Raw genomic sequence first — 22,157 nt, forward strand, 5'->3', positions numbered from 1 at the left:
GCTGGACCCAGCTGTTGTGGCAAATGAGCTGCCAGGCTGCCATTTCTTTTTTTTGCACAGCTTTGGTCATGCGTGACAGTGCTTTGATATTTATTGTGGCTCCCCACATTCCTTTTCCGATTATCAAGTGAAACAAAAATATGCAAAGGAGCGACACTGGCAAACTATTCTAAATAGCTCTTTTGAAACCATAATAGTTTTTGCGGTTATGCAACCATGGAGGGGGATCCAAAACGTTCTGCCTGCCTGGAAGATGCTAGATACGTATTGAGCCCAGGGCCATGGATTTTGCTTTGGGGTCAGGTGAGCAATATGGAGGCACCGCAACACTGAAAACCCTGAGCCTGAGGTGCTTGGGGGATCTGGGCCTCATCCCTCGCAAGCAGACGAGATTGTTCTCAACTAAAGACCGCCAAGACTGTTTAGGAAATGGACAACCACCTCAACCTCCTCCCGTTCTTGAGTAAAACCTGAAACATGCACTCCAGTCCCCAAGCTATTACTACTGTGAGGAACATCTACTCTCATGAGCAACTTCTTCAGCTCCAGTGGGACTAGTCAGCACTATACCACTGACCCACATGCAGGCAAGGGTACTGATCCTGGCCTCAGGTGGATGAACAATCTGTAGAGGGGACGGTATGAGGAGCTTCCCTTTTACGTGTAGCCTACTGTCACGTAGTGAGAGATGGAGAACACATCTGTTCTCCCTAGCTGCTGGCTGGAAAAAAGAACTTGCTACATGGATACACCTCACAAACACGTGCGGCAACCTCTCCCTCAGCAGCTGTCCATGTCAGGAGCTCAGCACCATCCTTGCATAGGTGCAATCATCTCCTGCTTCACCAGGTAACAGGAGAAAGGCTTAGGCCACACAGTTTCTTCTGCAAGAGCTGCTGTCACACAGCCATTTCACTGCTCAGTTCCCTTTTGCAGTAACAAAACAGCGTTACATTGGCCACTTTTTCTGCTCAGCACATTGGCAGCCTGTGACTCTGCGGTGCCTACCTTAACTTCCACATGCGCCATGAGGACCGCAAAGTTGGTTAGGTGATTGCAGGAGCACGTGGTGTGCGTCTTGTTAGTTGTCAGGAGGCGACATCCTTGGGTGGACCAGTACCCTGTCATTGTACGCTTTGTGTAGCTCCAGAAGGAACAGTTTGGATTGAAATTTTCTTCTGACTGCTGCGGGGAAGAAATGAATAAATGCAATAAAATGATAGGGTTTCAGAGATTTCTAAATACACTCAGTTTTTTTTCCAGAGGCACTTTGTAACTCTCACCCTTTAATTTTACATAAACAATCAGCAATGGTTTATATGTCAAGTATTACTTGTCAATACCAGAGAAAGTTAGATTGTTGCTGCTCTCTTTGCTAATGCAAACTTAGTTCTTGATTAATTTCAGCCACCGAGTAAATTCAGCTCTTTAGAACCAGATTGCTTCATTTGCATTGCAGAGTGGAGAAATTAATTGCTTTAAGCAATCAGCTTTTGCAATGACTGCGCTTGGCTAGCAGGAGGACTAACTGTCCTTTTTCACTGTAATTCCACTTTCCTCTAACGTCCCCTGCCATCATGATAAAATAATGTTATGGCCCATTCTAAGATATTGGTAGTTTTTAATTACAGAATGACGCGTGTCAGCAACTGAGCAATGGGCACCACCTCAAAGGAGACTCTTTCCTTACTTTTATTAACGCAACGCAAATAAATGTTCTCCATAAAGAACACAAAGCGTAAGGGAATAGGTGTATAATTCAAAAACTAATCAAGGGCTGCTGGGGAGCCTCAGATCAGCACACTTTTGCTGCACTTTGCTTAAGAAATTGGGGGCAAAGAAAAGCTTTTCCAGGCGCGCTCACCTTGATGTGCTTGACAGTAAATACCACGGGATCAGCCAGGTAAACCTTATTGCTGAACTCTTTGTTTATTGCTGCCGTAATGACAGGGGAGTTGACGATGACAGAGTGATTCGTCGACATAGCCTCCGTTCCCAACTTCATGCTGGCATTCTCCGTGGAGAGATAGGTGCCCAGGTTGTTGTACAGCACAAAAGCCACCCTGATCTCACCTGAGAAAGCAGAGAGAGGTTAGCAAACCAGGCCAGCCCGCTGGGTTTTGGTTTAGGCAGTACATCTCTTCTCTGAACAAACCTGAACCTTTTTCTGAGATCAGCTTTTCTCGATTTGCCAAGCAGATATCCATCCTCTTTCCATGGAAACTCACCGCTTATGCGTAAAACCCACACCTACGAGCCAACTGGTTTGTAAAAGAAACCACCCAGCTGGCCTCTGCTTTGCACATTATTGCATGGGCAATAAAAACAGAGCATAATTAGTTTGCCTTTATAGTTATTTGTTTGTGTGTTTTGCAAGGAATCACCTTGGGCTCTGAGGATCCTCTGGAAGGAAAGACAGTGCACAAATAGTGCACAGAGCCCTGCTTTATGCAGGGGGTTGGACCAGGTGATATCCAAAGGTCCCTCCCGAATCCTTCTGTGATTCTTTGAATCCAATATTATTTGGTGACCTGTGGGCGGGTAGATGTGGCTCTCTGGTTTTGACCAAAAGTTCCCTGACACCGTCCTTAGAAGTACAGACTTTCCCGTCCTCACCTCCAACCCAATTTCTCTTTCCCTACAATCCAAAGCCCACTAACAGAGTGGGATGTCTGCCCCAGTGGAGCTTTTTTTACTCATCTCGGTGAACCTAGGTTTTTACACAAGAAACAGAGTAAAGTACGTGAGCGAAGTACACAGTTTAAAAGAATCCATAAATAGGAGCACGTCAGGTGCATTAATTAGTACAAAGTCTGGCAGTTTGAAGTTGGTCTTTAGCGGAGCTACAGAGATGAACAAACATCTATGCTCAAATTACTGATCTGGAAATAAATGACTTGGCAGCTTAAAGACCGTTCACATATAATGTCATCTTTAATTTACACTTTATCATAAGCTTCAGAGAGAAAGACACTGAAGACTGAGACTCCTAACGGTTAATCAACCTTTGCTGCCACGTTGGCTTGCTATTAATATTTCTTACTATTGTTTCTCCCCTCTCTCTTTTAAGATATTTGCATAGTGCCCCACTGTGAAACAGTTTATTCACAAAAGCTTCTTATCATCCCATGTGAGGCTTCCTACTGCAGACAACAGCATTTAAAAGCACTTCCTGGGACTCAATACTGTGTCCTAGTAGCCACATCATTTAAGGACCTGATGCATTTTTACCCACGCTTAACACTTTTGGAGACTCAGTCCCTTGACAACATAATAAATTCCCTGTCAGTCCACTTATCCTGCAGTCAAGGGCACGGGTGACTGATGTTAACATTAAAATATTAACGTAGTGAGTAACAGAATATTTGCAACTGGTTAAACAAAGCACAGTGTTTCCAAACTGTTCAGAAACAGTGCTGAAAGTGCGAGCGGTGCACAAGGCCAGCGGGGCTGGACCTACCGTTTCGACCATTTTGTTTCAAGGTATTTGCCGACAGCTGAATGGCGCTCCCGTGGCCCAGGTTCTGCGGAAATTTCAGATCCTCCAGATTCCCATCTGTGCTCAGCCTTGCAACTTCCAGCTCTGTTTGCAAGAGAGACCGGCGTTAAGAAAAATCACTGCTGAAATAATCCTCGACATAACGCTTCAGAGTTACAAAATGGGTTTTCCAGACCATCTGAAAACAGAGCAATTGGCTTAGAGCGTTTCAAACTAGACTCTGTGTGGACTCCTATGTCTGCTGAAATCTTTGCCCTGTAGAAGTTTACAATTTAATTTAAAAAAAAAGTAAATAAATTCTGCTCTCTGTGGAAGACAAAAGACAACCAGTTGTTGCAAACAAGAGCCACAGGATATTAAGGACAACGGCTAAAACGAGAATCTGAAAATGCTAGTTCTTTGCCATTGGCGATTAGTACTTTCTGTAAATATCAGCGCTGCAGATCTGCATCCACAGACGTGGAAAGAAGAGTTGTTCTCATTTTACATGTGCACAGTGGGAGTGCTGGTGGCTCTCCATCATGCTTGTTTTTTAATTAAAATCAACCATCAGCTAAATAAAGACACAAATCGGTACGAAATGAAACACAATTATATTACGATAAAGAGCAATCTCCCCGTGAAGCGGTGCTCTCGTTGCTCTAACACAGACTTTACACACAAAGCGAGAAGCAATAAAGGTGGCAGAGGAGTTTAGGTGCTCGTCTTCCATGGGCTTTCGAGGGTAGAGAGCTGCCTTACTCCTTCCGGCTCTTCTAGCAAGACTTACACTAAGTGCTTCCGACAAAAGCCCAGGACAGATCTCACAAGTTGCTCTCCAATCAATCTACGGGCCAAGATCCGAGCCAGGCTTCCCAGCCTTTGCTCCCCCTCTGGCTGCACATGCTGTTTACGGGCACTCACGGATGTTGTCAGTGTTTTCCCGGACGATGTCCGTCTTCAGCAGGTTATCAGCCAGCACAAAGGCGCTGTCCTCCACGGTGTCAAGCAGCTTGGTCGCCGCACGCTGCTGCTCGCTGGCGTTCAGGTCCCGCCACGCATTCAGAGCCTGGGGCTGCAGGAGGTTATTCACCGTCTCCACCATGGCCTGCAAAGGAGGGGGACGGAGTAAGAAAGGGCTCTTGTGAGCCTGCAGCAACGTTAAGACCACAGACACATACGCTCGACCCCCTCCTCCATGCACAGCAATTTACGGCAACAGGACAGCATCCCAACTCCCCACCCAGCACAGCAGCTTGCAACGGAGCTAGTCATTCATCGCATTACATAGGAGCAGGGGGAAAATCTTGTGTTGTATTCTAAAAGGCCGTTTCTGCTGCCATGATCTGCAGCTCCAGGTTCAGAGTAAGAAGGAATTAGCGGCTAGGGAAGGAGGGAAGAGGGGGAAGTTGTTAAGGAAACAGGAGAAAAACAGACTTCGAAACCCATCTGTGACACAGGGAGCTGCTGCTGTGCAGCGCCAAAACGCAGCAGTGGGGCTGGGCCACCCAAGAAAGATACCAAATACCTGCACGGGCTACCCTGTCTAGTGAACATTTCCCACCACATAACCTCTGGCAGGCTCTTATGAAGACACAGAGAGTTTTGCTACTTATGTTCTTCGGCTCTTCCTTCATCCACAAAACCAGCAGGCGCCTTTAGAGCTTTAGATACGATACTACACTTCAAATTGCTCCTGTCAGGAAGGCAACAACTTCAATGCCTCCCGCAGGGCACCTTGTGCCCCAGGTTGCCATGGACATAGAGCTCTCCCACGGAGAACTTCCTGCAGGTTAATCTGGATGCGCATCAGGAACGCACGAAATTGCACCAGTCTCATGATTTCTAAATTTCAGCACTTGAGCCTACCCAACCTGAAGGTTTTGTTCAACCCCCAAATCCCTGCTTAGTTACTAACCACAGCTGGCTCAGCTGCTTGAAGCTACTATTTTTTGATGAAATCATGTATACTGGTTGGTAAAACTGATTGTGCAGAGGAAAAAAGGATGCTTTGACAGTGCTTTCTTCTGCTGGTTAGTGTTTCCATAGCTGTATTTAGCTCACAAAGAAACACCTCCACTGCCAATTAACACTGACTGCAGAAGCCAACTTTCCCATTTGGGATGAAATTGCCATTCTTAATAATTTTCCATGTGCTGAAAGCGCATAAATCCTCTCGCCTCATTTCTGCGTGGCAAAGACAGTTCCACGGCATGTCGACATTTTGCAAGACTAGAGGATACACCACGGCTCACTGTCATGGAAATACTTTGTATTTACTCCTCACTGTGCTCCTAAACCCAGCAGTACAAGACAACATTTAAAAAGAAGCTAAGGCATAGCCTATTTGCTAGCAAAGCCCTGCAGGAGGCATGTTACAAAGACAATACATGACCAGCAGACTGGAAGGTGTCCTGGATATGCAGTCACCGATCATGCTCATACACAAGCGGGAAAATATAATCACATCAGTCCAGATTTTGTTTATTGCTATATCCAGGTGACCTTCAAGAGGTTTCAATTACAGTGAAGTCCAAGGAGAAGGAAAGAGAGCTTGACCTGGCAGTGAGGAGGAGCCTTGTTTTTTTAATTCCAGAAAGACATTTCATTGAGATGATACTATGGAGCATTAGCATCATCTGAGGAATCACAGTACACTTCAGTGTCATCTATCCCTCGTCATGGGTAGGGAACGAACATCTGAGAGGTTCTCTTTTCCTAGAGCAATGCTGTACTGACACCAAGCAGGTCCAGACACACACGCAGGAGTACAGGCAACCATCAGACCTTCCTGTCCATTGATCACAGCTCCCTGCTCTTGTACGCAATCAGAGTGCAAATCCTTTTCGTGTGCCAGAGACTTTTTATCCCCAAAGCCCTCAAGGTTGGAAGGTTTTTCATACTACCTCTTCCCTATTGGAAGGCGAGCCAGATTCAGGCTCCTTCTACAGTAAAAAGCGCCCACTCTCCAACCTAAATTTATTCATCGCCAATTAATTCATTTGTTCCTGTGCCAAACCTCCCCTTTACCTTAAGCAGATCTTCTCCCTCCCTGGCAGCTACTTCCCTGATCTCTTGATCATAGGCAACATTTCTCCTGAGCCTCATGGCTTGGTTTCCTATAATACGGAGTAGCCATTGCTTCAACCACTGCAGCAAACTGAAATGCTGAAAATGTTCAAGGACCATCCTTTAGTGCTACTGCCAGCACTCGGTTAACATAGCACTGACATCAGTGGCAAAACACCTACCGACTTCCATGGGACCAGGTTTGCTGTGGTTTGTGAGCCATTTTTTGGTGGTAATCCGGCAGCAAAAATCTTCTTGCTGTCAAGCCTTTACAGCCCTGAGCTGCAATCCCTTTCTCACTTGCTGCTAATTGGAAGTTATTAACCATAAATCAATTGCTTAAACTGATCATTAAACTCATTTTCCTAAACAGTTAAAGGAAATCATCTTAGCACACTTGGCACGTGCACCTAAAATAAACGGGTTAACTTTAACTGTGAAAAAGAAATATTTAAAATCCATAGCATTTAGGTATGTTTCTTCAGCACTGTAAAACCTTAAAGGCCAATCTCTGTAGCCCTTAATGCATTTCTGTAGTTTGCTTCAGTGGTTTGTCTCTTTATAGACTGGAAAGGAAGTCTTATTCTTGCCCAGGGATCGCAAAGCATGACTATGTCAGTATGCTGGTCCTATGCACAGCGTTTCTTAAAAAGATCTCATATTCATGGAAAGTAGAAAATGAGGATTTTTTTTCCTCCTCTTTCAAGGCAGAACACAGTGTAGAACACAATTTGCATTACTTTCATTTAGCTCAGCTACTAATAGGGTCTTTGCTAAAACAATATCCTGGATACCTTTCTCAATATTGTAACGGTGGAAGGAGTTAGTCTTTGCAGCAGGTCTAGCTCCTGGCTTCTGATGGAAAGGTAAGGCCTATTTGTCTAAATGTGAAACAGATGCTGAACTATTATTTGTGTTACGGTAAAACATCTGCTGCAAAGATTTTTCCCCAGAAAAATGATTTTATCTAATGCGTATTTTATTTTATTTTTAACAAAGTGTGTACGCCCATGTGAGCACGCAAAGCTTGAGAAAGAACATCAGTTAGGCCTTACGTGCCATCTCCTGCTGCATGTGTATTCCTGACGAAATAGGCACTGCTGTGGCCAGCATCCTCTTGAAGTGGCTAACCTGAAACCAGCCACTTCACGTCGCTTTGGAATTGGGGTCTGATGCAAATCCCACAGAAAGATTTCCAAGGGCTCTGGGTCAGATCCTTAGCACAGATCTGAGCAAAGCCGGTATGACTGTCTTCGCTGGCATTACCTCAGAGATGAATTTAGCCCATTGCTTTTCCCAGAGGGTCATTCCCCTCACCTGCCTCCATGCATTAATCAAGCGTCCCTCGCATTATATTTCTGAGTGCTGCACTTCATTACGGCTGAGTGCCGCAGGCTGAAGCCAAGGAGATGAGGTGCTAATGAAATGTTTGCATTTTGGACAGGAGCTGATGTAGGTGTTTAAATGAAACAAAACATCTGTTAAAGCAACAGTGTCTCTGGAGAGGGAGATCCCAATCGGGAAAAGTTGGGTAGGAGAGCTCGAACTGCGGGAAGGCAGGCATGCAGGACAAGGACCAGCCTCTGTCTTTGCATTTAAGCTGAGCCATCACGGTTGAGATGGCTTTGGCACCTGCTCCAATTACTTTGCGGCCTGATGAAGCAAACTGTAAGGAAGATCCCTATCCCAAGCACTGAGAGACTCTCGCCTCTGTCTCACAGCACAGCTTTTCTTCTCTTCCCTTGCCTGATCCCTCTTCCAAATGCAACTCAACCAGGCGAACAATTTGCTAGGGAGCCAAAGAGCTCCTGTGAGCCTTGTGCAAAGTAAAAACATGTGGAGCTTCCGTCATTTCTTTCCATCTGATCGGCTGCTCCAATATGCCTCAACATCACCCGCAGCACGGCCCCAAGGCAATGCCACGATTGCTGTGGCTTAAAGAATGAACAGCACAACTATGCGTACGCCCAGGGAGGACACCAGTAACTCAAATGACATCTAGGGAAAGCTTTCACGAGTCATAGCTTGCTTTTTTTTTTTGCAGCCTTGAAGCATGGGTGAACCAGAGAAGCCAAGAGAGATGACTTTCCATCTGCCGTCTTACCCCCAGAGACGGGCAGGTGTAGCTCCGTGCTGACGACAAAATCAGGGTACCTATACAAGTGAAGCCAAACCCCCTAAAACTCAAGCCCACGTTTGCTCTTAGAGAAGCTAAAGTACCAGCTGGGTCAGATGAAAGGTCCACAGAGCCTAATAGGCTGTCTCCAGTGGAAGCTGTAATTGGAAACCAAGAGAAGAGCAAGAACATGCCAAGCCTGGAAGATAAATCCCTTCATGGTGATCCTCTTCATTATGCAGTTATATAGCATCACAGAGTGTAATTCAATATAAACAAATAAATGCTAATAACGTGCGGAGGAAGAACTTTCCCAAATCAGGGCTGATGCTCATGGTTTCTTGATTTTGTCCTGAGGTTACAAAACAGAAACAAAATGTAAAACTTCCTTTTCAGACACTTACAAATTGGTACTAAAATATGTATTGTCAAAAGGCAACTAATTAGGAGTCTTACAGTAATTATACATTACTAAAAGACTGATCCTACATATCCCATTGATTTCCTTTGTGACAGCTGCTTCATTCTGTAAAACTAGATTTTGCTTGTTCATTTATTTTTATCTTCTTCTCCTCTAGAGTGAGAGTGTCTGGCTAAGCGACACAAAGTTTAAACCCAGGAGCGTGTATATATCCACTGATACCCCATCCATCTCTTTATCTATTGCTGTACCAACACCCAAGGCACTTTGACAAAAGCTGCGTTTTGTAATGCAAAAATCTGCCTTTAATTGGGAATCGACGCTAGAGACCACTAAGAGCTGTTAGACCTATTCATCGCAAGGCGCTCGCTGCAGAGCTTGGGAACAGATTGTGTCGCGTCCCAGTGCTTACAGACAGCAGCCCTAACCCCTGAAAATCAGCAAGCCTCCTGGAGTCGGGCACTCTCTAAACTTGTATTGTTTGCCGGCCTCTCCTCGAGCAGACAGCTGGGGGAAGAACAAAAAAGCCCTGAGAACTGACAGCGGGAGGACATTTTCAAGGGTGTGTGAGAAAATCTCGGTTCACACCACGTGAATGCCAGCAGGCCCTACTGGTCGAGTTATTTTCAGACTTTCAGTTTGCCCTTCTTGGCTAAGGAGCGGCTCCTTAAGGTGGGGCTGAACACGTTGCACGCGTTACTTTGCGTGGAACCTACGTCCTTAGCTTCTCTAGCAGTTCCGGGTGAATGAGGACAGCAGGGCAGGACACTAAAATACCACTCTTGTTACAACATCTGTAATTAAAATATATGCGTTTTATGACTTTTAAAACCCTACCTCATACTGCTAACACTCGTATTCCTTGATCTAACAGGAATATTTGACACAGTGCACCGTCACAAATTAGCGTCGAGGAAGCTACGTCAACAAAGCCGAGCTTTGCATGGGCATATCGAAATCCTGGCCAGCGTGTGAAGTGAGCAGTGCTTGTACAGCTGCCCTATACAAAAGATGTTTGCTGGCGCAGCCACATCAAGAAAGATTTGCTCCCCCTTGGCATGAACCATGACGCTAAGACCGTAGAGGGCAACCATGGAGCCTTAGACCGGCTTGGTGCTCTGAGGCTCTGATCCTGCCCGAGGCCTCCGGGTGCTGCTCCCAAACAAGTGCATCATCATCATCATTATTCAAAGCATGCAAAAACATTATTAGCACACTTGTTAACAGCAGCTTGAGGTTTTACGGCAAACCAGTGGAGAAAAAAAGCACAAAAGTCCTGTCAGGTCCACAGTGGGCAATGAAAATGAAAAACCCTACAGAGGGGCTTACACTGAAGTGTGGCTATGGTTCAAGAATTGCAACATTATTCTCTTTCCTATCAAAAAGCAGTGATATATACATTTACATACAAACATACATACATGCATACATACACATACACATATATACATATAAAAAAGTCTGCCTGCTTCCTTGCTCAAGGACTGATTTTTCTCTGTATTCATATGAAACACTCGGTGCTAAAACAAACCCTTTTCTTAAGCTATCTTTATTCGCAAGCCTCCAAACTAATTGAGTTAAAGACACAATCAATTTCACTGATGGCAAGTTCGGCTGGAAGTTGTGCTACTGTTGCCTCTGGCCATAAAAAGTACCATTACAAGAGAAACTCCCATCAGCTCCGAACGAACTTGGTGCAGCCCAAATGGACGCTTCAGATACGGGGCTCAGGATGGACGCATGGATGCAGGCAAGCCAGGAGAGCCCATCCTGGCAAGGTTACTGTGTGGAAAGGGACCAGCTCAGGACATGACTGACCTTTTTTGGGTGGAAAATGTACAGGAAACTGCACCCCATACACAGGGATCACAGCTCAAACTGGAACAGTCATCTGCTACATGGGACTTCAGATCAAAAATGGATGAGCACGTTATTGCTTTAGCTGATGTCATTACGTTCTGTTTCTTGGCTGGGAACTGCCTTCAAACCTATCTCTGTAGCTCTCCACCCTCACACTACTTTTTTTCTTATAGTTTTCTCTTTAAAATACAAATGAAAAGGAGCCTGTGGTCAAAACATAAGTCAGCTCACTGGAGACAATTTCTCACCGGGAAGCCCAGACAGTCTCTAAAGCTTTTTCCAAAGCAATGAGGTCATCACAAAACAATTGTAATATTCACTGAAACGGGCCAGCACACATTTAGATTGAATTTAGTTGAAAGGCAATGCGTGGTTAAAAATAAATAAATCATTATTCAAATGTCTCTCACTAGTCTCCTGCTTTGAGCTTCAAAAGTGATCCAAAACTGCCAGCCTACAGCGAGTACCCGAGCAGGTGATTGGTGCCTGATGGTCTCAGCTTTGGTGAACTGAGCCAAAACCCACCATTCCTCATGGCCAAGGCAAAGGGAGATCTTCCCTTGACCCAGCAAAGGACTTTCTAAAAGTATACAATGGATTCGGGGCACAAGGTCTCCAGAAAGTCCAGGTAACCTGCTCTTTCAAATGCTGCAGCAAATGTGCCCGCTGTGGGCATGGGAACGGTACCAGTGCAGAAATGGCCCGGCTTTCAGCGACGCTCAGAATGCACTGCAACCAGAACAAAGGCACTGACCTTTATTCAAATTAGGCCATCTACGAAATGCTTAACTACGGAATTAATGATCTTGCACCAGGCATGCAAGGCTTGCAATCTTGGCCTTGAACTACCAATAATCTCCCAACGGGAGCACACAAAAAAATAGGAGATCTGAGAAATGAAAGAAGGTTACAAATTACAGGTTATGGTTTTGCTTTGCTTAGTATATGAGGAAGAATATTTTAAGGTCAGAAGGCATCTGTAGGACTGAAATAAAAGGAATTGATTGGGAAGAAGGAAATAACATACGATCTTTTTCATCTAATGAGATCCTCCCCGCAGAATAAACTCAGAACTGCATTTATGAATCATCTCTATTTGCCGTCCTGCTGTTTGGGATTTGAGACTATACAAGCAACAGCTAGAATAATTACACAGGGGAAGCGAGCAAAGCTGTAGAAAGAAAGGGAAATGGCTTGCAAACAACAAGCGCCTCTGCGAGAATATCCACAGCCTTCAAGGGAACTCCTAGGGAGTCCATGAGACCTCTCCGCTCTTCCTACTGCCCACATCAAAGGGACGCTTCCCATTGGCCCCTACAGCAATCTATACGGAGATGTCTCCCTGGGCCACCAGATTTAAGGGCTGGCTCAGGCAGAGGCAGAAAGGCAGCCCGCGATAGCGCAGAAAATGCTATGGTTTTTCCAGTTTTGTTACGTTACGTGTGGGACTCTTACCACAGGCGTAGCTTAGTTCTGGGCGGAGGAACACATCATAATATATATTAATATTCATGCGCAGAGTTTTTGATGCTGGGGACAAACCCAAGGCTGATTGTTTGATCCTCCTCTCCCCTCACAATAGGCTCACTGCAGCAGAAACGCGCAGGGTGGGGATTTATATTTTTTCCCCTTACTGACACAAATCAAGCGCAGGTCTCGCACGCTGTGAAATATATTAAGTTCACAGAGTTTTAACAAAGGGCTACCAAACCGCAAAAACCCCGCTGCGAGTCACACTTCTTTCAGATGTCCTTTTAATTATATTAAATGAAAGTTTGGGGCACTTTGATGCTTATAGGCAAACATCTAGATCTCTTGAAGAAAGCGGCTAAAAGTACTCCCTGTAGCTATAGTTAATATACTACATTGTACGCACACTGCTAGCCAATTTATTCCAGCCACTTTAACAACGATACCTAGCCTGACAGGCTGCACAGAACAGCATCAGGAGTCAAGCAACGCACAAACCATTAGAGGACTCTGAAAGTTGTTTGACACGCACCACAGAGCTCTTTGTCATACAGCCAATTAAGTGACCAAACAAGGAACTCGAAAACCCTCATTAATTTGCCCCTTTCTGTATAAACGGAGGTTAGAGTCTTTCTTGTCACAGGCACTGCACGAACACAAGCAAAACGCGGCATAATTCACTTTGCGCTCTGTCTCTGTGCTGGCTGCAAGTTTCTGTCTTTGAGGCCTCACCCGAGTTGGGACCAGCAGGGCAAGCAAGCAAGCGGGACGGACAGAATTAAGCACCCTCAGGTATTCCTGGCTGTCCCAGATACACCGTCTAGCTGCTAGGACCTACGAGGGTCTGCAAAGAACAAAAAAAAGTCTCTTAGTCAGCTCTGAACTTAATGCCTTGACTCCTCTGAGGCAAGCCTCTCTCTTTTGCTTAGTTTAACAACTCAGACAGCCCACGCCGTAAGCATGAAGCTTTCGGATAACTTCCAGGAGAATCAGGACAACTCTAGGCTGCAACTACCAGCAGTCTTTGCCGCCTGGAAGCTGCCAGGAGCTCAGGACAGGTCTCATCGGTGGCTCCGACGTTACCTGCAAAGCTCTTGTGATCTTCATGGGACGAGCGACACCTCCATGATCTCCCCCATTTACCGCACAGAAAAGCCCAGAAACGTGGGAAGCCCAGCAGCAAACGCCGTTGGAGACCCGGGAAAATGCTGCGAAGGCCACAGACTGCTGCTTCCTCCTCCGGCCCGCAACAAAACAGTCATTCGGTTCAGCTATTGCATTTACTGTCCTCCAGCTCTGAAGCAATCGAGACTGGCTTTACGAACAACAACAACAAATAAGAATGGGACCTCCCTGAGAAGTTTTTGCCTTCCAGGACCCGCACCCCAAGCGCAGAACGCAACTTCCCGTGGGGAGGGCCCTCCGGCCGACACCGCAGGGGAAGACATCAGCCTCGTGATGCCCCAGCGCTCCAGCCCACAACACGCGAGCAAAGCAAGGATTTGACCCCAGACTTCGCAACCAGCTGCCCATACGTCCAGGAACAGCGCCTTACCGGAAGGTGGGCAGGCGAACGAGAGGAAAACGCAGCCCCAGCAGGAACCGTTTCGGCTACCTTTCGCCGCTAAGCAGTCAGGCATCTGGTGTGGGCTCTCCCTCGTCCTCCGAGGCAGACGAGCACCTTTCCAAGGCGGTTCCCTCTGTCCATCTTAGACACCCACCTCATGGGATGAGTCAGGTTGTCTTTGAGCGACCCAGGCCAGCTCACTTGGGCGGCGCGCTCCATGAAAGGGTTAACCCTCAGAGGAGCTGAAGCGTGCCCCTGCGTACCCTGGGGGTACCCACCACCTCGGAGTTTGAGATCTGGGCTCTAGATACGGCTGCATCCTCTCAAATAACAGCTGGACGGGGAGATCAGGGGAAACGAATGACGCTCAGTGGAGGCTACCGCGGTTCGCTAAAAAGCCGGGACACCTCACGTGCACAAAAACGATAATGCGACCCAACCGAGTCATATTCGACAAATGAGGCTGTCATCGTCTCGTTCTCTCCGCAGAGGAAACTGTCGTCCAGCAACTTGTGAGCCGTATAAAATAAGTTTCCCTGGCCAGCTAGGCCTGCCTAGTTCATTCTGACTGTTATGAATTAAAACCGGTGTGGTGGTTTCTCAAATATCACTGCAGTTTATAAATCCCCAGGCAGCTGTCCAGTCATTATTATATTAATATGCATTTATCACGTCACCCATTGGTTGTTTTTGGTTTAGAGAGGAAAAAAAGATAATTTACTACATTCACAACTAAAGGAGGGACACCCATAACCTCTGTCTCCAGTAAATAAAATCCCTGAGCTTTTAACTCAACAAATGTTATGACATTTTACAGACAAATTAAATCAATATTTGTTTTAATTATGAAATTACACAGAGAGATAAGATGATAATCTGCTACTGCATTTCCATAGTCTCATACTGGAATAAATTGCAACATTTCCAGTTCAGTTTCACTCACTATTTTATTCATTTAGTTTGTGCTCAAGAGGACTTTATATCTCCGTTGTCACAGGGGCTCTCTCATGGCTGCCTATGTTTGTCAGCCCACGGAAACCACTGAAACTGGTATCAGCAATTATTATCTTCCCAAGCACCCTCCCCTTCCCCCAAATCCTCCTTTTTTCAATCGCATCTTTGATTTTTACAGTTGCTGGGCATCTTTCACATAACATCTGTACAGGGTTTGCCTTCGCTTAGGAAGGACAGGACTGAAGCTACCCTTCCAGCTGTGCGTGCTGAATTCAGCTACGGATCATTGCCATAATGACGCGATCAGCCCAAGCTCATCACGTCAGCAAGGCTGAGGAAACTCGCTTTCTCTGCCCTCAGTGGCCTATTTCCCAGGGACTTCCCATCTCCCATGAACTTCATGGAGTCTGGGATTTCACCAGTTAAGATCTGTTGCAAGAGTTCTGCTAAATTGGTTCAGCCAGCCTAAATACTTCACTGCGTGGTAAAGGGTAAGTGGTCTGTAACAGGAATATCCGCAGTCACCTTTAATTGCTATTACTGGCACTCTTCCCCCCAAGATCTTTTGATGACTTCAGTTACATGACCTTCCAAACGGACACAGACTGTCTGAAATATGCCTAGATACGTTATTTTACCTCCATATAATACCAGAAAGGTTCACTTAGGTCACCCAATTCATTCTCCAACTCCTCTACTGCAGGACTGTCCTCTTTTACCAGCTTTGCCAATATTTATACAAAACAACTCAGGCAATAAGCTTTCATCAGCTTTTGTCTGCTAAAGAGGTAGGGGCATGATTAATGCTTAAACACGCAAGTAGCCTTTCCAAGTGAAAGAGCCCTTGAAATTAGGGAAAGGCTTAAGCCTTTGCAGAATTGAGGCCTTATTTTATAAATTTCAAGCTTTCTGTAGGGGACATTAATCCACTATTTGCTACTGCTTGAAAGAAGACAAAAATACGAGGAGGGTGCATCTACAGTTTGTAGGGTACACCTACGCTGCTAGGGAAAGGACCACTATGGGTCAGGTAGGTCCGTCTGAAGAAGCACGGATCTCCCAACCGGAGTAACCATCATGTTGAGAGAGGAAGGCCACCTGAACTCCTGTCCCCCGCCCCTGATGGACTGTCCACCCCGTGGGCAACCGGCCACACCAGGTCCCCAGTGCCATCAGAAGCCATATAGCTAGCCTGGGAGCGAGCACTCGGTGTCAACTTTCCTTAAAATGCTAGCTACCTTCTCCGAGATCTCAAGGGAGGTCAGTGCCAGTGAAGGATAACAACTCCATAATTCATCTTGATCAATGAATGTGTATAGAAGATGAGAGATGGCTTTCTCTCATGACCATAACAAAAGGGAAGGCAAAGAGGCTACCAGCAAGGAGGAGAACAGTTTTATGTTTAATGCCCCCAAATCTAAGCCATCTGATCCCACATGCTGAACGAAGTAGGCGCTCACCAAATAAAGTTCTTGCAGGCTGTGGGAAGGCGTGCTCTGCAGAAAACTTCAGAGCACACTCATAGCCCCCTCCAGAAACGCGGGTTTCACAACTACACCTTTGTGTGTTACACACTTATAAATAACGACCAATCATTCGCAAGCACATCAAAGTTGGTAAAACTAAAGGCATAGAAATTAGGAGTTAAAACGTTCACACTTCTTAAGGCAACGTTAACTCACCTGTAATGCACAAATAACTTTATATAAAAGTGGCTGGAGCAAGTGCTATAAGGCAAGGTGACAGGATAAACACAATCGCAATCGAAGGCCCCACTCTTGAAGAGACGACAAACCCTGGGACCATCTTGTTCGCATAAAACGTGACGTAAGCCTGCAAAATGCAGGTCGCAGCTGGGTGAACTTTATGGAAAGTTATGTTCTTCAATCTAAATTTAGCGTGCAGCACACTCCTCCTTCCTACATCCTTCTGCGAGGACACGCTGCATTTCATTATGATTCTGCCTCCTTCCTCATGCCAAGTGGTGCAATGCTGAATTGTTTCTAAATTTTCAAGAGTAAGAGGAAAAGAAGGAAAAACCAAGGAAAATGTAGCAATTATTCCTCGCAATGACATTGCGAATAGGCGTTTTGTGTTCTTTAATTGCACGCGTCCACGCTGCCTTGCTTATTCCAGTGGCTGAATGGATCTTGTCACATCTCTCCTTCAGTTTTTCCCATTTTCTGATTCAGAGTTTTCGCCCTGAATTTTCCTCAGGTCTGTGAGTGACTGGGCAGGTGGTGGTGGTGGTGATGGTGATGAATAATGAAATTATCCCATTATCCTGTAACCTTAACTTTAGAACTTGCCGCCGCAAAGACGATAATAACCAGATGCACAGAGACAAGACCCACTTCACAGTCATTCAATCAAACAACTTGACAGGCATTAAAAACGCAAGAAGTACCTGGACATAGGCCCTGCAAGAGCGCTCCCTTTTCTGAAGCTGAGTCCATAAAGACAGCGGATTAAGGACAGAATAGAAAAAACAAGTTAGTGACAGAACAAGGAAAAAAAAATTGAAGAAAACGCCTATGCAAAAACCTCATTTCTCTTTTAAACAGCTCCTAGAAACAAAACAAAGCGAAGGAAGCATGCGCGTTAGGCAGCAGTGGAAGGCTGGAAGGACCGGCTGCAGAAACACAGGTTAGTCCTTTCTCAGTAAAGCGCAGACTGGCAACTTTGCAAGAGCAGCTGTTAGATGGCAGGAGACACGGAAATCAAGTGGAAGTACTCAAGAGGCTATGCTTTCCTCACAGCTCTGAAATCACCCCTGGCATTTCCATGCCAAAGGAGGCTGGAAAGGATGGGGCTGATCCTCACCTCCATCAGGGGAGCGTGGGCTCAGCGATCTGGCGGTGCTGATGGCACGGCAGCACCACACTGGCCTTGGACTAGCGGGACCAGTTCCAGCGAGCGTGATGCAGCAGCCAGGACCGCAGGACGGACCCATCTGCACGAACAGATCTGACTATATATCCTGAATATACCCACTCAGGTCGCTGCCTCAAGCCCGAGCCCCTAGCGCTGCGGTCTCACTGCTCTTCAGGGCTGTTTTCCAGCCCTCTCTCACAGTGAGTTGTGCTTTCCTTTGCAAGGAGCAGGCTGACCAGAGAGGTTGTGGAGTCTCCGTCCTTGGAGATATTCAAAAGCCGTGCGGACACAATCCTGGACAACGTGCTCTAGGTGAGCCTGCTTGAACAGGGGGGTTGGACTGGATGATCTCCAAAGGTGCCTTCCAACCTCAGCCCCTCTGTGATTCTGCAATTACGGGGCTGAAATGTTTTATAGACTGAATGACCGCTCCACAAAGGATCCCACCACTTTAATAGGAGCCACAGTTAAGAATGTGCTTGGCTATGCATTTGCATGCCACGTGCCTGATAACTGTGCTTGGGAGCGTCATGAAATTCAAGCAGACATTTATTTACTGCAGTGGGACTTTCCGAGCTGTCTGCAGGAGTGAGCTAGAAATGAGACCCCCCCCCCCATGCCGGTGCAATGAAACATCGCAAAATCAGGCCGCCCAGAGCCACGGCTTTGGCTGGTTTTATTTTTGCTGATGCGCCCTGGTTGGAATTACGCACCAGGGAGATTTGGGGTAACTTGTGCTCTCAACTCGCAGCAATGCGATCCCATTATACCCCCTTAATACAATTGAGGGCCACATTTGTCCCCGGGAGTCCTGAGGAGCTGAAACAAGCATAACGCACCCAGATATAACACAATGCCTAATTTCAATTTCCAGTTCATCAGTTTGCAACAGTAGAAATGATCCTCCAGGTAAACTGGGCCAGTATGAAGACTTTACAGAAGCAAATGGAGATCAGAGAAAGCCTTGCTGAAAATTACCAAGATAGCCACTCGGTGGTCTCACCAGTCTGCTAAGGAACAATTACTACCTTAATTAAGCCGGACCCAGTGGAAAGCATAAAGCTTTTAGTGACAGCAAAGTGGCTGCTGAAAGATGATGGCTTTTAAAAATTCTGATTATGACAGTGTGTTTCAATTCATTGTACACGAGCTTGCAAGAAAAGAAAAAAAACCCCCACAAAACAGCACAGGTGACTACTTTCAGATGGAGCATTAAGGCGAATCCCCAGCACATTTCCTTTAATGATTAAAAGAATATTTAATGGCTAGTGCTTACTTTATTTCTTCTTTTTGACTAAGCAGCACCAAACAAAACTCTTTGCAAATGACTTTTTTTTTCTTTTCTTTTTTTTTTTTTCTTTTCTTTCTGGAAATGCTCTTGATCAGTGAAGGGGAAAATGGAGCCGTAACTCCGCTGCCTTTTGTTTGCCCAATCCTACTTCCAAGCTGAATTCATGCATTCTTAAATGAACACAGAGCAGTTGCTCTTCTAAAGAATTAAGTGGGGAATGAGAGCAAGTAAATTACTGAGCCCGTCACTTGGATCACTGACTCGCATCGCTGTTTTGCAGGACTCCACGCGGTCCAGAATTTTAATGCGGAGAATTGATTTGTATGAAGCTCTTCGTGCGAACCTGGTGGCGGTCGGGGGGGAAACCTGCATGCGAGGCGGGGAGGGGGGGACCGGAGGAGCGACAGCGGAGCCGGCGTCGCTCTGCCCGCGCCAGCCTTGCCCTCCCCGCCGTCGCTCCCAGCTGCGCAACCAGGTTTCCTGTGAACGGGAGAAATCCCAGCAGGTGGGGGTGGGGGGGGGGCGGGAAATAATAAAAGGGAGGAAAAATGTGGGCTTGCAAAGCGGAAGTGACACCACCTTGGGTGTGCCTAGGGAGTATTCGCAAGAGCAAGCGGACTAAAATCATGAAACCGGTTAGTACGTGACATTAACCGCCCGTTTTACCCGATGTCGTCAGATATCGCCATCGTTTCGTAACGGAGAACCGTGGTATGATTATAACAAACAATGTTATGCTGATGTAACAGTTAATACAATTATTACCCACATGGTTAAAAAAAATAGCTGGAAGCAGCACTAATTAAAAGCATCGGGACAACCCAATTCTCAGCACATGCAAAGCACAGGATATGCAGGACTTCAATTCCCATGCGGCTGTAATATTAAACAATCCAGAAGCCCTTTACTTTTAAAGCAGAATAAATCTACAATAATAACTTACAACAAAAACGACAATATTACTTCTCTGAAAAATACTTCTTTCCAGAAGGCTTAGCTGGGATAATTTATTCCCTGTGTAACCTTGGGACCAGGCGCTGTACTCACTTACCGGGATGCCAGGGCCGTCAGAGCCAGCTACACAGCAGAGGACAAAATCTGGGACCTTATTTGAACTAGGTGGCCACTATCACCGCGTGCTTGTAGCCACAGGGCTCGGCCATGCTTTGCTCCGAGGACCATGCCCGTGCAATTCTCCACCAGCATCCCATATAAGCTGCAATCCACGTGTTTACACGAGATTCAGGGATAACGGAGGGCCTTGGTCCAAGGAAACCCTCAACTTTCAGTGCATTCTTATGAACTCCACAGCTGCTATTTCCTCCACAACTTCTAGCGAACGTGTAATAACTCCACTTAACTCTGGAAATGACAACAGGACTAATAGCTCTTCTCATCCAGAGGGCACAGAAACCACACTGTCGTCATACAAAAAGGTGCTTCTGGGCTGAGTCACACCTAATCATTAAAAAGGCCACCTCAAGTACCTTAAATGTAAAGGTACTGGCATCCGATGCGCCACCAGTGAATGCATCTCAAGTGTAAATCAACGTTCCTGTCTGTTTTTATTGGTTCACTTCCATACCTTCACTTCCAGCATCTCGTAATGGTGGTACGAGATTAAAAAAATCAAAATTCCAATCTCCCTCTGCCTCTTGGGGGCTTTTCAATATTCCGATTGCCTGGCTTACGTTATATGTCATGTCACAGATGGATTCAGCACTGGACAAACTCCTGGCCTCAGTCACGCAGGCATGAATCCAAATTAATTGCTGTGGCATCACCCGAACGATTCTCATACTGAAGTACGAGACCAGGACGAAGCGCCTGCAGTTCATCCATCTCCCCATCAAGGGGCCTGCATTTCCCAGCACCACCAGTACGCTTGGCGTTTACAACCGTGGCCTTTCTTGGCAGAATAAAACACCTTGCAAATGAAAAACTGCCGGGCAGTCTCGCCTACCGAGTAAGAATCACAGCCCTAAAACGCCTCTCGTTCAGCCAGAGGTGTCTACACCTCTCCAGAGAGAGCCAACTCCCCCCCGCTTCAGCCTACGTCTTCCCAAGACCCTTCGCCCTTACCTTATTTAAGCTGCGTGCCGCGCTGTCTTTCCCGCCGGGCGTCAGGTTGCGGAGCTGCACGTCGAGCAGGTTCACCAGCTGGACCATGGCAGACACCGAGTAGGTGATGTCCCCGGCGTACAAGTGGTTTTTCGTGTGCTCTGCAAGCTCCCTGGCAATGTTGGCGGCCATCTCCCCCGACCTCATCTGCAATTGGGACAACAGAGAAAAACATCGTCCCTGGCTGTCAGTACGCCGTTGCTCTCCAAGCCCACAGGCGTAAGCGAGGAAACCCTCTGGCAAAGCAAAGCTCCAGCGTCCTGGTGCCGTTATCTATGCCACTCGAAAAAAATGAAACCGCCTGCTGCGGAAACACTATTTCAAGTTGCTGATCTTTTTTCATTATACATCGCACTGTCATCTGGAAAGCATATCCGAGGGGAATAGTCCAGGCGTAAGGAGAAATGCTAGAGGACTGCATATAAATTAAGCTACTGCTTCTCCGCCAGGCTAAATGACCAACTCTGCTGGGTTCTTCATACGAAATTTCCAATAGTTAGAAATCCGGTATTTCTCGTGGTCCCTCAACTTCTGGTGCTTATTATAAAAGCGAGATTATAGGGAAAGATAGCAGGCAGAGCTTCCACCTCTCAGTAAATCAATTAGCTGAGTTATAAATGAATAACTTGCTTCCATCAATTTGACAGCAACAGCCCATCTGATTTAATGAAACCTAAGTGAAGATAGTCATAGGCTCATCTTCAGAGGATTAAAACATATGATGGCATAGATAAGATAAATAAAGCCGATAATGTGTTGTTTTTCCCATTAGGGCAATGATAACTTACATTCAGAAATGGAATAATTTCTTCCCTGTTGCACCCAAGCCTAATGCCATAGAAACCAGATCCTAGTCTTAGAGCTGCCTGTGGTGCTCTAAGTGCTCTTAGTGCTGAGGCCTGCTCGCCTCAGCAGTTAAAGAAAGCCCCACTTCAA

General features: G+C 46.2%; 1 protein-coding gene across 24 annotated transcripts in view; it reads right to left on the reverse strand.

The window, feature by feature from the left end:
* The window catches only part of ADGRL3 (adhesion G protein-coupled receptor L3), a 439,175-nt gene that overhangs the window by 74,488 nt on the left and 342,530 nt on the right, over positions 1 to 22,157 (reverse strand). For 15 of the 24 annotated variants that reach the window (XM_068941083.1, XM_068941084.1, XM_068941059.1 and 12 more), the window contains 6 exons: positions 21,183 to 21,368; positions 17,343 to 17,381; positions 4,403 to 4,586; positions 3,461 to 3,583; positions 1,865 to 2,073; positions 1,009 to 1,185 (listed from right to left, as the gene is read on the reverse strand). In XM_068941083.1, the coding sequence (XP_068797184.1) occupies positions 1,009 to 1,185; positions 1,865 to 2,073; positions 3,461 to 3,583; positions 4,403 to 4,586; positions 17,343 to 17,381; positions 21,183 to 21,368 (918 nt within the window). The remainder of the gene's footprint in view (positions 1 to 1,008; positions 1,186 to 1,864; positions 2,074 to 3,460; positions 3,584 to 4,402; positions 4,587 to 17,342; positions 17,382 to 21,182; positions 21,369 to 22,157) is intronic. The other 9 variants (XM_068941067.1, XM_068941072.1, XM_068941071.1 and 6 more) reach the window with 2 other exon arrangements.

This window comes from Struthio camelus, chromosome 4 (genome assembly GCF_040807025.1).
Source record: "Struthio camelus isolate bStrCam1 chromosome 4, bStrCam1.hap1, whole genome shotgun sequence".
Lineage (NCBI taxonomy): Eukaryota > Metazoa > Chordata > Aves > Struthioniformes > Struthionidae > Struthio > Struthio camelus.